Source organism: Cavia porcellus, unplaced genomic scaffold (genome assembly GCF_034190915.1).
Source record: "Cavia porcellus strain 051 isolate PalLab524CR breed Dunkin Hartley unplaced genomic scaffold, mCavPor4.1 scaffold_31, whole genome shotgun sequence".
NCBI lineage: Eukaryota > Metazoa > Chordata > Mammalia > Rodentia > Caviidae > Cavia > Cavia porcellus.
Window position 1 is genome coordinate 37121349 of NW_026947514.1, and position 18578 is coordinate 37139926.

Genomic DNA, 18578 nt, shown 5'->3' on the forward strand with positions numbered 1-18578 from the left:
CTGTCGCAGGGATTTCAGTCCCCCCCCCCCACACGCCGCCACCCCGCCCGCCACAGGCCTGCTGCAGACACAGGCGCGGAGGGAGCGCCCCCTGCCCATGCTCCGCAGCCCCCAGCTCCGCTCAGCTCGCGCCGCCTTCACATTGTAACCCAGCGGGCGCGCTGGCCAGCCAGACCCACGGGGACAGCAGTGGCCGCAGGCAGAGCGGATGAATGAAAGGGCACTTACTGTGGATGGGAAAAAATCATTCCTCGCGTCTGCGCGAAGGCTCGGGCTGCAGGCTGCACCTGCCTCCGGGCCGGCCCTCCCCCGCCTGGCCCTCAGCCCCAGCTCTGCATCCTGCAGCGCAGGACACGCGACCCGGGCACGCGGCGCGCGGCTCCCCAGGGCCCGGCACGCAGGCACGGCAGGAGGGGCAGACCCCACCTCTGCCAGCCAGCCGCAGGTTCTGATCTCAGTTTTCTCCCCTCCAGAAAACACAAGTCTTCCGCTCCTTTCTCTCACAGTCTTTGTTCTGACGCCACAGCGTTGCAACGCAGGGCGGAAGAAAGTCGCAGCATTCTCTTGGCGCTGGAGTTTATGAAGTGCCCAGGGAAGAAACACTGGGACTGGGGACATGGGAAACACGGGATTCGGGTTCTCAAGTTAATTCCTCTTTCTCAAGTTGAAATGAAACCTGCTCCCCTCCTCCTGTCCTCCGCTCTTTCCAGCGCTGCGTCCAGGGTTAGGAAAACCAGATTTCACTGCATTCTGGTTTCTGTAGAAAAATTCTGCCCTGCAGCACCCATGGTGTTCAGGACTGTGCAGCGGGAGAAATCTTAGAGTTCCCTTGCTTGCTCCACACTTCCTGAGCTAACCTTGATGTGGGCATCTGGGAATTCCTTCTTGTCCCAAGCCTCAGTTTCCCCAAGTCAGTCCAGGACAGTCTGCTTAACACACCGTTTTCGGGTGTCTCGGGCCTTTACCAGCCTTGGGTCTCTTGCGTGGATCCCCAAGGCCCAACATTTTCACTTGATGATGGCTCTATCTTGAAACTGCAGAACCGGGACCTACCAGTAGGGAGGCCCACATTATTTCCAGCGCTCTGCATTAACCTATCTCCAATTCCTTCCAATCCTGCTGGACCCGGGGACCAGCTAAAACCAGCTAAAACCAGGTAACCAGCAGCACTGCTTGGTCTTCCAGCCTTGAGAAAATACAGATGAAAGCTGGGCATGGTGGTGCACACCTGCCATCCTAGCACTGTGGGGGCTGAGGCAAGAGGGCTGAGGTGAATTTGAGGCCAGCCTGAACTACACAGTGAGACCCTGTCTCAAAAACAAAGCAGAATTTAAAATAAAAGGAGAGCGCTGAAAAGCTTTATCTGTTTAAAAGGTGCACATTTCCCTGCCTGTTTTACAAGGGTTGGAAAAATAATTCTAACACATAGTTGCCATGGTAATAACTGCTGAGTTTACATGATAACATTTTAATTGCCAGTATGATAGGTTAGGTGGACTTTTCACAATGGTGGGTGAAATTTGAAAATCTGCTTAGTTTCTTTCCACGGACCTGACCATTCTGAAAGTAGGGTACCATCCCAAAGACAGCGAGAGACCTGTCTCTCGATCTTGCGGCATGAGTCTAAATCCCTCTTTTGTCACACTGCATAAGGACGCCAAGCCTGATAATGATGCTGCCACTGGAGAGTCAGGGAGGAGAAAGGCAGCATCTCCTTAGAAAATGCAGATGAACAAAAAGAAAATTAAAATCACTAATGCCCCCAACACAGAGACAGAATCAACGCAGGACAGCTCTCCTAGGCACAGAAGTTTTCACCAGAACATTCACACATGCTACCAGATGCTCTCCTGAGTCCCGACCCCACACAGGTTTCCACAGTGGCTTTTCCGAGGTGCCGAGCCAGCCAGAGGGAAGCATTAAACACAGTGACAGGGCCACAGAGCCGCTGCTCTATAGGACACAGCGGGGCACTGGGAAACACCAGCAGGTGGATTTCTGAGGCATTCAGCTAGTACTGTTTTTTTGTTTGTTTTGTCTTGTTTGTGTGATCCTAGGATTGGACCCAGTGCATGTACACTGAGCTACATTCCCCAGGCCTTTTTTATTTTCAGTTAGGGACTAAGTTGCCCAGGTTGGGTTTGATGTTGGGATGCTTTTGCCTCAGACTCTCCAAGTGCTCAGATTATAGATGTGTGCCACGATGCCCAGCTTAGTGTTGGTTTTTTTTTTTTTTTTTTTTTTTTTGCCTTTTTCCTTTTTATCGGTACCAGGGATCAAACTCACAACTGCCTGCTTGCAAGGCAGGCGCTTATGCCGCAGAGCTAAATCCCCAGCCCCTTAGTGTTGGGTTTTTAAGGAAACAGACATAGGTGGACCATATAGCTATCTGAATCCTCCTCTGGCTTTAGTACCATTTGGGGGTTGAAACCCAAAGAACTGCTTTTCAGGGGTTTGGGCCACACTGGCTGAAGCACATTCACTTTGTGTCTTTGTCAGCTGATATTTTGTACCGCACCTGTTCCGGGAACCTGGTTCATCCGAGACACAGGATCAAATGGATTGCTGGTGGCTGAAAAACAACTCCCTGTCCCTTCTGATTCAGCTTTTGCTGAGTGACTTTTCAAAGATAATATGTAAGAAAACATGAGGCTGAGGAGGAGCTAATAACTACAGTGCTTAAAAAAGTTTAATTCTTCATGTAATGTGTCGAGTGGGCATAACAGTATATAATATAATGAGTATTTCTTGTCCTGAAGTCGGACACCTGCACCACAACCAAAAAGAATATATAGTGCTTTTCAGTGCCTCTGTTGATAAAATTGCTGATGTGATTTTTCAGAGTTCGGAGGTCACAAGTATAAGGTACCCAAGAACCTGCAGTAACTGCTAGAGCTTGTATGAGCCAGTTAGGTAAATTTTAATGTCCACACCGGCCTATGTAATCTTACGTGATTCGGACTAATTCCTCCCTCCCAGTAAGGGTACTTCAGGAGACCTATCCTTCAGGTTCTTTGTTTTAAGGATTTCAGACAAGCAGAACACTTCATGGCCCAGAGCTAAGCCACTGTTCCCTCCCACTGATGGTTGTCAGTAGCTACACTCAACTGATGGCACAGGTGTGTGAGGGACCCATGGTCTCCCTGGCGCCTTCTCATTCACTACTTCAGCCTTCATGACCAGCCCGCCAGCGAGGGAACAGGGCATGTGCCACTTATCACACAAACTGGGCTTCAGAGGCCAGATTTCTCACTCTCAGTGTGACTGACCTCACTCTGTCTGTGCCACCGTAGTGGTTCTCAAACCATGCTTCCCCCACCAAGGATACTGAAGTGCTTGCTAGAAACATGTTCTCGGTCCCATCAGAGGCTGGGGGGCTGAGAGTTTCTGCTGCGGGTGTTAGATGGGAGAAGCGGTTTCCGTTACACAGCACTGACATTAAACTAGGATTCAGCAACACTCTGATCAATTACTTTTAAAAGCCACAGCACCCAGGAGCCCAGCTGCTCTCCAAGCCCAGTTTGTCTCCATGTGGAGACAAACAGACGTTGGCTCCCATTCCTGTTGTGAGAAAATTTAGACTGCCGGGGCTGGGGATTTAGCTCAGCAGCATAAGCGCCTGCCTTGCAAGCAGGCAGTCATGAGTTCGATCCCCGGTACCGATAAAAAGGAAAAAGACAAAAAAAAAAAAAAAAAAAAAAAAAGAAAATTTAGACTGCCAAATTATTCACCTTTTGAGTTGAACTTCCTTGTTAAAATGAAGGCTGCTACTGACCTTACTGACCTATGTCAAAGGCTGAGATACAATAACAGAAAAGAGATGCCTAGCAGTTAAGAATAAACAGTCATGAAAAATGAGCCCTTCTCTAAGTGGGAGCACAGACTGGTGGAACCACTGTGGAAAGCAGTGTGGAGGCTTCTCAAAAAACTGAAATTACAGACTCCATTTTACTCAGCTATTTCCCTTCTTGCATTTTCCTAAAAGAATTAAAAGCATTATACCACAGCAACATATGCATACACCCATGTTTATAGCAGTACAGTTTGTAACAGCTAAATCTTGGAAACAGCAAAATGTCCATCAAACAATGAATGAAGAAGTGGTTTTTAATACAATGGGGTACTGCTCTGCGATACAGAAGGAAAAGCTTGAGACATCTCTAGGTAAATGGATACACCTCGAGACCATACTCTTATGTGAAATAAATCAGACACTCGTTTAAATATCACATTGTTTCTGTGGTGTGAGAAACCCAAAGTGTAAATAAGGATCAAAATGCATAACATATTAGGAAATGGGAAGAAAGTGTTCAAAAGAAAAGGGAACAATGGGGGGGGGGACCAGGAAGAAGAATAATGATGATAAAAGGAAACACTGGAAACAAAGCTTTTGTAAAAAATCAGGGCAAGGGGTGGGATGGAGGGAATTGGGAAAAAAAGAAGAATCAAGATATACCTCGTACAGACTTCCCTATGATGAATGTCATCATTATGTATATCTAAAATGTAGCGATAAAAAGAAAAGAAAAAAGAAACAGCCTTGGGGTCCTTCCCTACTCACTATCTAAAGGAAATGGGCAGAAGTTTGCTGTGTTTTAAGGAACCCTATCCTCAATATTTTATAAAAATATGCTTGAAATGAGCTGTTTTTCATTTTTTCCTCTAGTGAAATAAACCCGGTTTGGTGAGGTTCTTCTGAACACATCCCAAAGGCTTCCAGGGAAAACCTCCCTGCAATCTGACTTCTCATGGTGAACAACAGAGGCTGCCCCGGCCACGGAGTGGAGCAGCAGAATGCCCAGAGCACCCAGAATCCTGTGGGCAAATGAGGGCATCAGTGGGGCAGGTGCTGGGCAGCCTATGGCCCTTCCCTCCCCCCATGGCAGTGCCTCTGTGCAGTGCCAGATTAAGCCAGTGTGGGGAGCAGATGAGGAGCTGATTGTCCAGGAGGCCAGCTAGGCCAGGTGCAAGCTTGCTGCCTCTCCCTGCATGCTTACCTGCAGGTCTGTGCAGCTAAGAGCTCCTTAGGCTTCCCGCCAGCTGCCTCTGCTGACCCTGTCCTTCGCATCCTCTGGTGCTGAAGGGCTTAGATTCTCACTACATTCCAGTCTCTCAAATTAGATAGAATGGGTGGCTGGGAGGCCCACACAGCTGCCTGAGTTGAAATTCTGCTTGCATTGCAAGTTGGCTACGTAACCATGGGCTTATTACATAATTTGAGACCTCTGTTTCCTTATCTGTAAAATAGGACACTGGTATTTACCTTTCAGAATTATATTACATTTATAGCTTAAGAGCATTCATACATAAAAAACATACTAAGAATGCAGCTGGAAGTCAATAAATTTGCTATTATTTTAACTCCTTATTTTGTCTATTGTGTTTCCAAAAACAAACAAAACCTGATAAAATTTACCTTCTGTTTTATCTCTTTCTCACTAAGGACCTGGATGAAGACAGGCACCACAGAGGCAGGCAGGATGCAAACAGCCCGAGGACCTCCAAGGTGACCTAACCGGATGGACAGGAAGGGACGCGCAGTCTTTTCGGAAGCGTAAACCCAAGATTGTTCCTGAAGGGTCCATACCCTCGGCTCCTACTGCCACTAAGGACCGAAAGATGCTGGCGGCAAGGCCACAATCCACCCGATGGAAACCATCTTATTCTATGCACGAAACCTCCATTCATTTCAACAACTGTCTGGACATGACTGTCAGCCTCAGCAAGGAGACAGTCCCATCCCTGGCCTCACGGCAGGAAGACTCTCACTACCAGGCACGGCCGCAGGAGCTGGATGTAAGCAGAGTGGGCGACTGTCCTTCATCCACATGGCAAGCAGGGGTCTGCGGGAAACTGTGCCATTGGGTATGTTTTGCAGATTTGGAGACTGAGATTTAGAAATGTGAAATCAGGCAGCCAGCTTTCCTGGCGAATAGGTGACAGGGTTGTGTTTAGTCACCGTTAAGGAGGCCCCTGTGGTTTATTTTTCAACAGGGAGTGGAAGCAGGCTGAACTCAGCCAGCCTAGGTTACTGACCAGTCACCTTGGTATCTGCCTCCACTTAGACTACTGCAGACTCAGACTCTTAAGATTTAATCCCAAGCAATCATTCCAGATGCACAGCTACACCTGAGCCGAGGGCTTCCTGTTATTTCCAGGTGGCCTCCCCGTGCTCCTGCCTGTGCCTGTTTGCTTACAATCTGTCTCCTTCATGTCCCCAGCAACCTACAACAGCCCCACCCTTCATAAGGCCACCTGTGACTGCAGCCCGGGGCGAGCTCTGCTCCTCACCGTCACCCCGCCCAGGAGGAGGGTGACCAGCACTTGGCTTTACATCTGCTCAGCTCCCCGCCACCATCAAGGTAACTCACTCATGTTATTTCCTCCAGTAATTCTCAGACTACTGAGCCTGTGACCTCCGCTGAATGAGTCAGGTTTACTTATGGTTTCCGGTGAATGGAGCGGAACAGGAAATGCCACATTATTAACAGTGTCTTATTTTCATCACTCCCCATGCTTCATGCAGCTCCCAGGTTCTCCTGTGTGTTCTAGATTCTGTGTGTGTTCATGAAATCCAAGCTTGCCTAGGTAGGACTCTGGCTGGGCCAGTGTAAGTTACCATTTTCCATTTAAAACTCATCTAGCTAGGCGAGGTAGCACACAGCTGTGGCCCCAGCTGCCTGGGAGGCTGAGGCCAGAGGAATGCTTGTCCCCAGGAGTTTGAAACTAGCCTAAGGCACCAAGTGAGATTCCATCTCAAACAATAACCACAAAAACAGGGCTGGGAATATAGCTCAGTGGTAGAGCACTTGCCCAACAAGCATTCAGCTCTGGGTTCAATATTTAGCATCAGGAAAAAAATAAAACAATTTCATATGAAACTCTACTGAAAGATACAATAATTTCCCTTTAATATTGAACTCAATTTCTACTCATTTCTAACAACTTGAATCTGTAATTTTTTTTCCCCACGCTGGGGCTGGAGCCCAGGGCACTGCACATGGTTGGCAAGCACTCACCCCTGGGCCACACAGCTCCAGCCCAATCTGTAAGTTACCTTAGAGCAACGAGGGCAAATCTTTTAGAGCTCTCAAGGATACCAATAGCCTGCTGCAGCACGTGTGCCATGGCTTCGCACCACTGTCTCAGATTAAGACTGAGTAAGACAGGGCTCAATTCCATGTGAAGTAACTCACCACTGAGTGCGAGGAATGGGAATCACTGTTAGGTCATTTCTTACCTGGATCCAATGACATCGAAAAGATGTTGCCAACGATCATTGATTTTGTGGAGCTTGTCATTGATCTCAGCCGCTCTTGCTGTGTTGCTGGCCTTGATTAACTGGTCACCCATTTGCTTGAACTGTAACTTGTTTTCACTGAACAAGTTTATTTCCTCCATGCAGTCCTAGTCAAGGCACCCAAATATACGCCCAAATTATTATTCTAAATTCATTTCTTCTCCAGCCACAAACACACAGATACCTCTTTTTCTTTTTTAAATTTAAAAAACTCCTCTACTTGTTACTTCTTCAATGAGTAACTAGAAAGTCCAGCGATGCCTGCTAGGGAGATGTGAAGGGCGCAAGGCAGGATCCTTTTTAACTGGACAGTCCCTCTGCTTCCCCTCACAGGCATCTTCTCACCTACTTGGGCGCTGAGGGAACCCAACAAAAGGCAGCCTGCCATCAGGCAGTTTCCTTAGGCTTGGCTGAGGGTTGCTGGGGCGCTAAGGAGAAACATTCATCACCTTTCCCTGTGGGCATCAGTGGCCCCACAAAGTCAGGACCCCATTGCTGTTGGCCTTTCCGACTGGCCTGGGTTCCCCCTAATGGTGAGCACCACTGGCGTGGGGTATGGAAGGCGCATCAGGAGACGGGAGCCCTTCCGTGCCAGACTGACTTCTGGGGAAAGGAGCTCTCCTTAGGGCTGGGGTCCCCACTTTAGCCCACACTTTCACGGCTCCAGAATCTTCTCTTTTCCAACTTTTCCACTGGCAGGAGCAAAGATAGTGAGAAGGTACCTTCACATTGCCTAGGTGTTACTGGAGATACCTGTGACATTATCCCTTTTTGAGCCTGGCACCAAGGAGTGGAAATTCACACTCCCCATAACCACATCCACCAGGACACCCCCCCTTACCTTCTGTAACTTCTCAATCATTTCTTCAATGCTAATATCTGCTGTCTGCAGAACTTTGTTTTCCATCTGCACCAGCCACGCGCACAGCTCTTTATTCTTTTCATTGAACACAATCCATGAGCTGAGTCTGTCCTCGATCTCCTGTTTGCGGGCGGCCACCTGTGTTAAAACACTTGCTGCTGAGGGGGCAGGAAGGGAGCACCTCCTTTTTCCCTCATTCAAAGGACCCGACGGGTGGGCGTCTCCTTCTGATCAACATCACTACAGAATCAAATCTTTTATGTTTTTTCCTCTTAAAACCTAGAGCTTAAGGCCAGGGACTTAGCTCAGTAGCATAAGAGCCTGCCTGGCAAGCATGAGGTCATAAGTTTGATCCCCAGTACCAAAAAAGCAAAACAAAACCTAGAGCTTAACATAAACAGACAGTGTTAGCCAACTGGTAACAGCCATAAAAACTTGTGTATTGTTCCTTACTTTTACCCAGTGTGCATCCACTACTATCAGGTCACATTAAAAATCAGAAATAAGAAAGACTTGATAAATATATATCACCCAAATTTCTTGTTTCTTATTCTATCAATATGCATTTATTGACTGCTTGCTATATGCTAATTTATAATGTCATGGCCTAAATCCTTTTAAAAAATGATCAAAAAACATTATACACTTACATAAGGGCAATTTATCTATCTAATTTTAAAACTATAATCCATATCACAAAATAAATTAAGAATCTATAATGTAAATGCACCAAGGAAATAAAACTCATTTGAATATTTGATTTGAAGCAAAATAAAGCAAGACTATAAGCAATGCAGACTGCTCAGTTAATCTGCCCATTATACTCTGTATTTTTGAGTGGAAATCATGAACTGTCATAAAAAACTGCAGGCCAAATAAGCTGATGATCCCAAACCTGATGTTCCATTATGCATGAGGGCCCTCCTCCCTTTAGAGTTGAAATATATTACAAAAATAAGTTTGAATAATGCAGATCAGTCTTACTAAATGTATAAAGGTATCCTCAGGTCTTGAAAACTTAAAATCTAAAGAGTTCTTCCAGTGAAGTTTTAATACCGTTCTTTATTATTATTTTCCAGTGCAGGAGATTGAACTCAGCCTTGCACATTCAAGGCAAATGCAGAGCTGTACCACTGAGCGACACACCTGGACCAAATACCTTACTTTGTAAGAGGGGAAAGCAAGCTTTTAAACCCTTGGGATTTTCTTGCTATGTACAAAAACAAAACGAAACTCCAAAAGAACTTCTTTTTTCAGAGTAAGACAAAAAATACCAAGTGCTTGTACAAGCTTCCCAGCCAAAGGGGTTTAAAAGGTTTGAAAATCTATCTCTAAGAAAACAAGTTTTTGTTTCTGTTCTCCAGGGCATCTATTTACCTTAGCTTTCAAATTCCTGGCATTGTGCAGGGGCCCCTTGTGATTGATTTCAGAATGGTAACAATTAGGAGCATATGGTCTCCACTCTGCTCCTACCTAACTTCAGAAATATTTTTCACATGCACTAAACATTTTCTTTCACGAAAACTTGAATAAAAAAACTTCTGTTTTTAAAGAACACTTAAAATTAGGGTACACTGTGATGACTACACTCTCAAATCAATTAAATTCTTGAAAGGTGTTTTTACTTCAACTGTCTAAGTGTCTAGACTTCAGCATTTTAAACACTTTTTTTCACGAAAAATGAGATTAAGGAATTTATTCTTTAGAAGTATATGTTCTTAAAACAAAGATCTTTATAAAGACTGCTTGAATCCTTTAATCCCATCCTGAGCCTGTCACATATATAAACCGTGTAATACTCTCGTCCCAATTCCATTCTGCGTAAGACCCGATGGCCCAGATACTCAGCACAGCCTTCACTCATGACTGGGAGAGTTTTAGAAGCAACCTCTGGAGATAAAGCCTGGAGCATGCCCCGCCGGGCTCTGGGACGCCTAGGGAGGCTGGGCTGGGAGCTCCTCTAAAATACCTGCCCTCTCTGTCACTTATGCAAGTCAGAGGGCAAAATCCCAGCATCTGCTCTCCACTGTGATTTTTCTCCCTGCTCAGGGCGAGTTTCGAAAAGCCCCTGGAAAGTGTACAAAGTTCTCACATTTAGTGCTGTTGAAACAAAAGGCTCACATCTGTTCGACTCTGCTGCTGCCCAAAGGAAACTCCTGGCCTTGGGGACTTTTCAGTCGCCTCCCAGCCACTGTGCCCTGCAGCTGGCCGACTTACTCTGAGGCAGAGGTCCTCCCATTGTCTGTGCAAGTGCTCAATCTGCTCCTTCAGAGCCATCGTGTCCTCGGCCAGGACGTGCGCGGCAAGGTCAGCCTTCATGGTGTGAAGTTCTTTCAAGTTCTGACTCCAGTTAGCCAAAGACTTCTCCAGGTCCTGCACCCAAACACAAGGGCGGTGGGGGGAGAGAAAGGCTTAACTTGAGCTGCTGCTGTTTCCAAACCTGTAGGCTCAGGCTTTGATTAGCCCTGGGGGAGGGGAGGCCGGGAAGGGGAGGGACCTCGGGAATGAGAAGCAGCCGCCGCCGCGGCCCACTGGGTGCTGGCCTGCCGCCACTTTCTTCTCAGTGGGGCGCTTGGCCACCTTGGTTCCTTCCTCAGGTAGGTCTGGTTCTCACAGAATCCATGCTTTGCAAAGTCATGCAGAGTGCAGTGCATCTGGAGTCTAACAACAATCCACATATGCTTTGCATTGTACAAAGTAAGAATACCTAAGAAATGCAGGCTGGGACTGTGACCACAACTGCTGTTTAAGGGAGATTACGTTCAGCGAACTTTCTAAAGACAAATGAATATAATGGCAGAAAAGTAATTTCTCTGGCGAGGAAACATCTTTTATTTATTCTTTGTTTTTGCCCAGGGCCTCCTGCATGCCAGGCAAGTGCTCTACCACTGAGCTGGATCAGCCCCATCTATCTTTTAAAATGAAGTGGTTTTCAAATTATAACTCTCAGTTCTAGGATTTATTCAAGAAAATTACTTTGCCAGAGAGATGCTAAAAGGAAACAGCCTAACCACTCAAAAGCCTTTTGGGTTTTATTGTTTATAATTCTTCATCTGCTGCACTTAAGGGTTTCCAAATAGTCCTACCTTCCAGCTGAAACGTGAAAGAAGATAAGTCATTTACACTAGAAATCCGTCTGAAGAGGAGCCACATAAACAGTTAATTCCGATTGAGTTTTATTAGGGTCCTAAAGGCTACAATGGCATGATTTCATAACTTGCCAACAAGAATCTGTGTTTAATGAAATGGTCTAGAGAATTCTTTTTAAAAAGGTTGCATGGAGATTAAAATGTGACATTTTTCTCAGAGAAAGATATCCACTTTAAACTCTGTCATCCAGTTTTAGACTCATGATTCCTTTTAGACTTATGATTCCATTACAGTGCATGACAACGGATTCCAAAATGATGAATGGCCGCGTAACCTGAAGGGGACAATGGGCAAACAGGTATCAGCATTTCAGCTGTGTGCCAGGAAGCACCGCCTGTTCCAGGCCCTGCTCGGAGGTGCTGGCTGTGATGCTTGCACAGTTTGCTCATGCTTTCTACTATCCACAGCCAGGTTTGAATCAATGCTTGCAATATTTACAATGGAAATAATACAGGTAGTATCACTGCGGCTATGGGACCACCCCACCTCCCTCACCTGAACCTGGGCAGTGCCCCATGGCCAACCCCCGACCTCAAACCTAACACATTCAATGCTTTCCACCATCTGCTCATTAAAACAGCAGGTTTTTCCTTATCATAGTGTGCCAAGTCCAATTCTGCATTCCTCAGGCACAAGAACCTAGAAACCCATCCAGGACTCTATGGCCGATGGCAAGAGAAAGGTGTAGGGCTGTTTTTTGGTGGCACTGCATGAGGCGGCAACCCGAGGCCTTGCACTCGGAAGAGCGTTCTACCACTGAGCTGTATCCGCAGCCCACCGTGGAGGACTTTTCAATATGGACAATTCTATGATTTTTTAAATAAATGCTGCTAAACTGTATCCTCAAGGGAAAGACTATATCTCTTTTTCTACATACTTCTCACTTTGAATTTTACATATTTTGGGGCAAGTTGAATATGAGAAATGAAAAGCAGTTCTTTGAGTTTGCATAGTAAGTTACTAGCCTAGCATGCTCCACAGCTGTATGGCTGAGATCTAAAATAATGCCCCGAGTTACATGTTAGGAAGTTTGGCTGCCAGCTGGTAGGTTTTTAGAAGGTGACTGTAACATAAAGGCTCAAACTTCATCAAAAAAGCAGAATCAAACAAAAACATAGAACTTTGAAAAATCAGGGCTGGCCAAGGACCTTCTTAACAAAATCACTAACATATTATCAGCAAGTACCATATTTAATTACGAAATGTTAATATCATTTTCTTAGCAGGGTGTGGTGATGCACACCTGTAATCCTAGCACAGGAGGCAGAGGGAGGGGGATCACCTTGATTAAGGCCAGCCTGCACTGTAAGTGAGACACTGTCTCAGTGATTTTCCTTAAAGTCAGGAATAACATGTAAAGCAACCAAATACTGCTTCTATTCAACGTTCTAGAGTAGCACGGATGAACCTTTTAGGGCCTTCAATGACACAAACAGCCCACAGCAGCACGTGTGCTAGAGCTCTGCACCACTGGTCTAGAGCATTGCTTGGTATAAGAAGAAAACAAAAACAATATAAAAATTAAAAGAAAGGAGCTGGGGATGTAGCTCAGTAGTAAAGCACTTGCTTAGCACTGAGACCCTGGGTTCAATTCCCAATACTAAGCACACAAAAACTGTTCATAGGTGACAAGTGTTCTTACAGACAACCAAAAGAATATACAAAGAAATTATTGGAATTATTATTGGAATTAACAAGAGAATTGAACAAGTTGATTGAATATAGGATTGAATATAGGATTTAATATATAAAAATTGCATTTCTACACCACTGCAACACCCCCGCCCCCCAGCATCCAGTCAGACAACAGAGAAAAGGAGAACTTTGAGAACTTTTACTTTGGTGGTGCTGGGAATCAAATCTACGGGTGCACTATTACTGAGCTGTGTGCCCAGCTCTTTTTATTTTTTGAGACAGTGTCTTGCTAAGTTGCCTAGGCTGTCCTTGAACTCTTGATCTTCTTGCCTCAGCTTTACACCTAAGATTACAAGTATGCACCATCCACCTGGCTTTTGCAGTATACTTTCAATAGCAAAAAATAACATACCAAGAACTGCATCTAACAAAACCTATAAGACCATATAAAGAAAATTATAGAACATTACCAAAAAATCATTAAATATGATCAAAAGGAGAAATACGCCATATTCATGAATAGGAATTGTAAAGTCAAAAAGATATTAATTTGTCTTAAAGTAATCTATAAATTCAAAGCAATTCCATTAAACTCTTATCAGGACTTTACATAGTTAGACAAGCTGTTTCTGAAAATTATGAAAGGTATAATCCCAGCACTTGGGAGGCTGAGGGAGGAGGATCACCATGAGTTCAAGGTCAGCCTGAAGCCACCCAGTGAGTTCAAGGCCAGTCTGAACTACATAATAATACCCTGTTTCAAAAAAATAAAATAAAACAGTTATGAAATGGCTGAGGTATAAGCTTAGTGATAGAGCACGTGCCTAGCATTTGAAAGGTCCAGAATTTGGAGAGAAGGAAGGAAGGAGGAAAGGAGAAAAAGAAGGAAGATAGGAAGGAAGGAAGGCAGGAAAGCAGGCAAGCCAGCACAAGACCCAAGGACATCTATATAAATATGAGTACACATCACCTGTTAAAAGAAGGCTCATTATAATACAGCACAGTAGTCAAAACAGATTTTAAAGCTGCAGAAATGAACCAAGGAAACGGGCGTGGAAAACTGAGAGACTCTACATGTACGTAAACTTGGTATTTGACCTTGGATTATTCAATAAATACAGATGGACACCAAGATAATTGGAAATCTACACGAATGTAATTTAATTTTTTGACAAATAAAGAGGTAAATGTAAAAAGCAAAACTTGAAAACTTTCAGAAGGAAATATAAGATTATATTTTATAGCTTAAGTATGGAGGTTTTCCAAAGAAAGAGAGAACGCAAGTTGTCTAGGAAAATACTAATAAATGCACCTTCACTAAAATAACACAGTCTCTTGCTCAGTCAGTAGCACACACAGCAGAAAAACAAGTCCTCTGAGGGATGAGACATTTCCAACATATATACTCGACAGAGTGATAGAGTAAGTAAACAACTTTTTAAATCAATAAGAAGAGGACAAACAGAAGCATATAAAAAGTTAAAATATAAACGGGCAATTCACAAAAGGGCAGATTTGAAGGAATAGAAAACATAACAAATGTTCAGTTGACTAGTAAACGAAAAGAGAGATAATCTCACCCTTACCACACCAGCAAATGTCTTAAAAGAAACTCTGAAAGCACCAAGTGATTGAAGAGGAACTCCATAAGGTGTTCTGTATCCAGCAACAACAGTGAAGGAGCTATAGGTGTCAACACTGGAGACTCAAAATCTAAGAAATAAGTTGCATTAGGTGTGCCATGCAGCATGGTGCTGCTTATACAAAGCCGAAAGCCAGAAAGCAGTATTTCCATATTACGTAAACACTACACATAATGGTGTATTCAAACTATAAAGAAACACAGAGAATGATAAATCCTAGAGTCAGGGGTATGGACATTCTGGGAAGGGCACTGCAGATTAAACGGGACCCTTGAACGGATTCCTAATGTTTTATTCCCTTAGCTGGTGATAGCTGTTTTGTTATGTTATGTTTTTTTAACACAGATATTTTTACAGAACAGAAACAAAACAAAACAAAACATCAGGGGAAGAACCCTAATCTCTGATAGCTTTAAGTATAAGACTACTCATCTCTCCCTTGGTTTTTCAATTGGATTCCTAAAGTTACTGAAGGAAGAAAAAAAATTAAAAGAACATCTCGATAGGCTTTGATGTCTTTTAAACGTGTGTAGACAAGAAGGAGATGCAGGGAGTTCCTGAGTTGGAAGTTTTGCTGTCCAAATTTGTATCTACAAGTTTGTCTTGCCTGCTGCCAAGCCTCGAGTGTCTAGGAATGTTGGCTGTGTGTACCGGAGAGGTCGGCTATGGCCTGGAAGCTTTTATAAAAACTATACTATACTTGAGCAAAAAAAAAAAAAAAAAAAATCAATCTACTGGTTTTAAAAGTGAATCATACCTTATTCTTGCTGTAAAGACGAGATAATTTAAGGGGGAAGAGCTTTTAAAGCAATCTCAGAGAAGAGAAGCAGCAGATACAGAGAAGACCTGAAGGAGAAAAATTCCAAGATCCTAACAAGTGAATTTCTGCAAAAGATGTTCTTGTTGTCATACAAGGACTGCACAAAGCATGAATCCTGGTATGTTAGGAGATCAGGATGTGATGTTAGACAGATGTCAAGAAAGTCTTTTCCAGTTGAACATGAAAACTCAGCTTCAACACAGAAAAAGACAAGCAAGCAAACAAACAGCTCGGTGATTATCCTGCCTGCAGGTTCGGGCTTCAGTACCTTAATCAGCTCTTTTTCTTTCTGGAGGTCCTCATGAAGCTCTGGAAGAGGATTTTTACTTTGTGCTTTTAGAACTTGCAGCCTGCTTTTCAACTCCTTGATTTTTCTTTCACACTGGTCCCAGGTCTGTTGGAAAACACATTAGCAATGGTAAAGACTTGGCTCTTAAGGATGAACTACAGAAGCAGAATAGCTCATTTAACACACAGTCTTTCTTGTACACGTATTTCTGTAAACCACACGGAACCCAGCTCCTGCTCTTGCACAGGGTGACAGAAACAGCAGAGGGACATCAGCGACGGCTCCATGCGTCTTTCCAGCTTTACCTCTGGCCCCTTTCCCATCAATGCACTGGATTCACTTGAAAATGTCTCTTCATCTCTCATCAATCTAACCTTCCTTCTACTTGAGCATGGGAGAGTTCCCACCTAAAAGGATTAACTTTCAGCATCTGCAGTCTTAGGTATAAGCTATGAAGCATTTCAGGGGGCAGCGCGGGGGGTCGGAAGGCGTATGCTTCCACATCACCATCCAGGACAAGCATTCAGATACTCTCCTGCCTTTTCTTCTCATGTCACCTCCCTGCTGGCTCTCTCTCTTGGGTTCAGTGACTGTCCTGATCTTCCCCACTGTCCTGCCTGCCACTTTCTATTTAAGATACACTGTGAGCTAGTACTCTGGGAAGCTAAGGCAGGAGGATTGCACATTTCAGTTCAGCCTGGGTAGCTCAGTGAGTTAGCAAGATCCTGTCTCAAAATAAAAAATAAGCACGGGGGACATGGTTCAGTGGTAGAGAACTTGCCTTCGCAGGAGTAAGGCCCTGAGTTCAGTCCTCAGATAAGATATAAAACAAAACAAAACAATGAAAGAAAATTTAAAAAGGGCTGAGGACCAAAGGTCCTGGGGTTCAGCCCTCAGAGTCTCCCCCAAAGAGAAAAGCCTAAGAGCCAAAAGGCGCAGAGCATCCTGACTGCCTACTGGCGGGATATTAAAAGCCTAGATAAATGTCAGCAACCTCTCCTCACACCTTACACTACAAGGCAAAAGGGGCGCCTGTACTTTCAAGTTCAGAGTGTTTGTGGTTGATTCACTAGGGTGACTTTATTTCTAAGATTATATTCTGTTCCTCAGCACTTTTTTCTGTCTTTTGGTTTCCCCCCCCCCCTGGTACTAGGAATTGAACTCTGGACTTTGTGCTTGCCAGATAGATGCTTAAACCGCTGAACTACAACCCCAGCCCTCCTCAGCACTTCTGATACCTAAACTGGGGTGGCCCACATCTAGGGTAACACCCCACTTCAGGAGAGGCTACTTGTCTAGTGGTATCAACTATGTGGAACTCAATAAGAAGCAGAGACAGAAACCACGCCGAGCCCTGATCTCGCCCACCAAGCTTTTCTTTGCACTGTCTGATTTACTTTACAAACATGGCATGCTCGAGCAGTGCTTGCCAGTTGATGAATTTCATGTGGTCTATACATCAAATAAAATTCAGATAGCTGATTCACAGAAGAGAGGCCCAGGCCCCAACTCGGTGTCCATTTATCTTAATTTGTAAAAGCATGCCCAGAAGCCTGGTTATCTGGTATCGGTATACACCACAGGTCAGAAAGGAGGGGGTGCTCTGAGGGTACATTAGTTGAAAGCAACAAAAAGTGAAGATAGCCAGCTTCTTACCAAGCTGAGGAAAAAATGTAAAAACTCACCAGAACTCAAAAAGCATTGTAGAGTCAGGTCATAAGTTCAACAGTGTGGTATTTTGGCAGAATGATGATTTTTCCTACTAATGACTCGAAATAAAACATTTGAAGTTCTTAATATATAGTCAGAACGTGACTTTCACTAGGGTGACTTTTTTTTTTTTTTTGTCCTTTTCTTTATTATTGGTACCGGGGATTGAACTCACGACCACACACCTGCAAGGCAGGTGCTTATGCCGCTGAGCTAAATCCCCAGCCTTGGGTGACTTTATTTCTAAGAGTACATTCTGTTCCTCAGAACAGAATGTCAGAAGGTATCTGGGAAACTGACTTATTCTGTATCCTCTGATGATAAGACAAAAAAAGTCTGTATCAGAGAGCTGTTGTCATACATTATACACCAGGATGGACCAGATGTGGAATGTCAGCTTTGTGCATTATCTCCTTTTTTTGGTGGGGGAGGGTATTGGGAATTAAACTCGGGGCCTTTGTACTGAGCTACATTGTATTTTGAGACAGGTTCTATGTTGCTAGATTATCCAGACAGGACCTAAACTTAAAATCCTCCTGCCTCAGCCTCCTAGAGTGCAGGGACTAAAGAGAGTACCATTACACCAGGCTAAAAGGAAGTATCTTAACAGTATCTCAGGTAATTAATTACATGTTTATCACTGTGTTTTTTCTGTTTTCGTTTGTTTTGTCTTTTTGAGACAGGTTTCACTATGCAGTTCAGGCTGACCTTGAACTCATTTTATAGACCAGGCTGGCCTCAAACTCACAGCAATCCACTTGGCTCAACTGATTCCCCCTCTAGTGCTAGGATTACAGGCGTACGCCACCAGGCACAGTAGCACTGCGCTTTTTCAGTGCTATATTACTTTATTAAGTAGCAGGCATGGCTCATGGATTAGTAGGACCTGAGTTCTGATACAAACGAAAACCCTGTGTACTAGATTTAAATGTAGATTCAAAAGGGAAACAGTATGGTGGTTTACCTCTCCAGTGCTCTGGAGCTGTTTAAGCAGCAATCCCAGCTGCCGCTTTGTGTCGTCCCAGCTGTCCCGAAGCTGACTAATTCTCCTGTCAACTGACTCTTGTGTTTCCTGGTCAAGTGTGTTTAGTAGCTTCTCCCCTACTTCCACGGCCAGTGCATAGGTAGTCTGCTGTCTCTGAAAGTGGATTTCTTTGTTCTGGAAAGAG

General features: G+C 44.4%; 1 protein-coding gene across 9 annotated transcripts in view; it reads right to left on the reverse strand.

Moving 5' to 3' along the window:
- Nucleotides 1-18578, reverse strand: part of Syne2 (spectrin repeat containing nuclear envelope protein 2) — a 313170-nt gene that overhangs the window by 33588 nt on the left and 261004 nt on the right. For 8 of the 9 annotated variants that reach the window (XM_063241111.1, XM_063241110.1, XM_063241106.1 and 5 more), the window contains 5 exons: nt 18374-18568; nt 15679-15804; nt 10380-10535; nt 8142-8300; nt 7241-7407 (listed from right to left, as the gene is read on the reverse strand). In XM_063241111.1, the coding sequence (XP_063097181.1) occupies nt 7241-7407; nt 8142-8300; nt 10380-10535; nt 15679-15804; nt 18374-18568 (803 nt within the window). Of the gene's footprint in view, nt 1-228; nt 636-7240; nt 7408-8141; nt 8301-10379; nt 10536-15678; nt 15805-18373; nt 18569-18578 lie in introns of those variants that run through there. The other variant, XM_013155199.3, reaches the window with a different exon arrangement.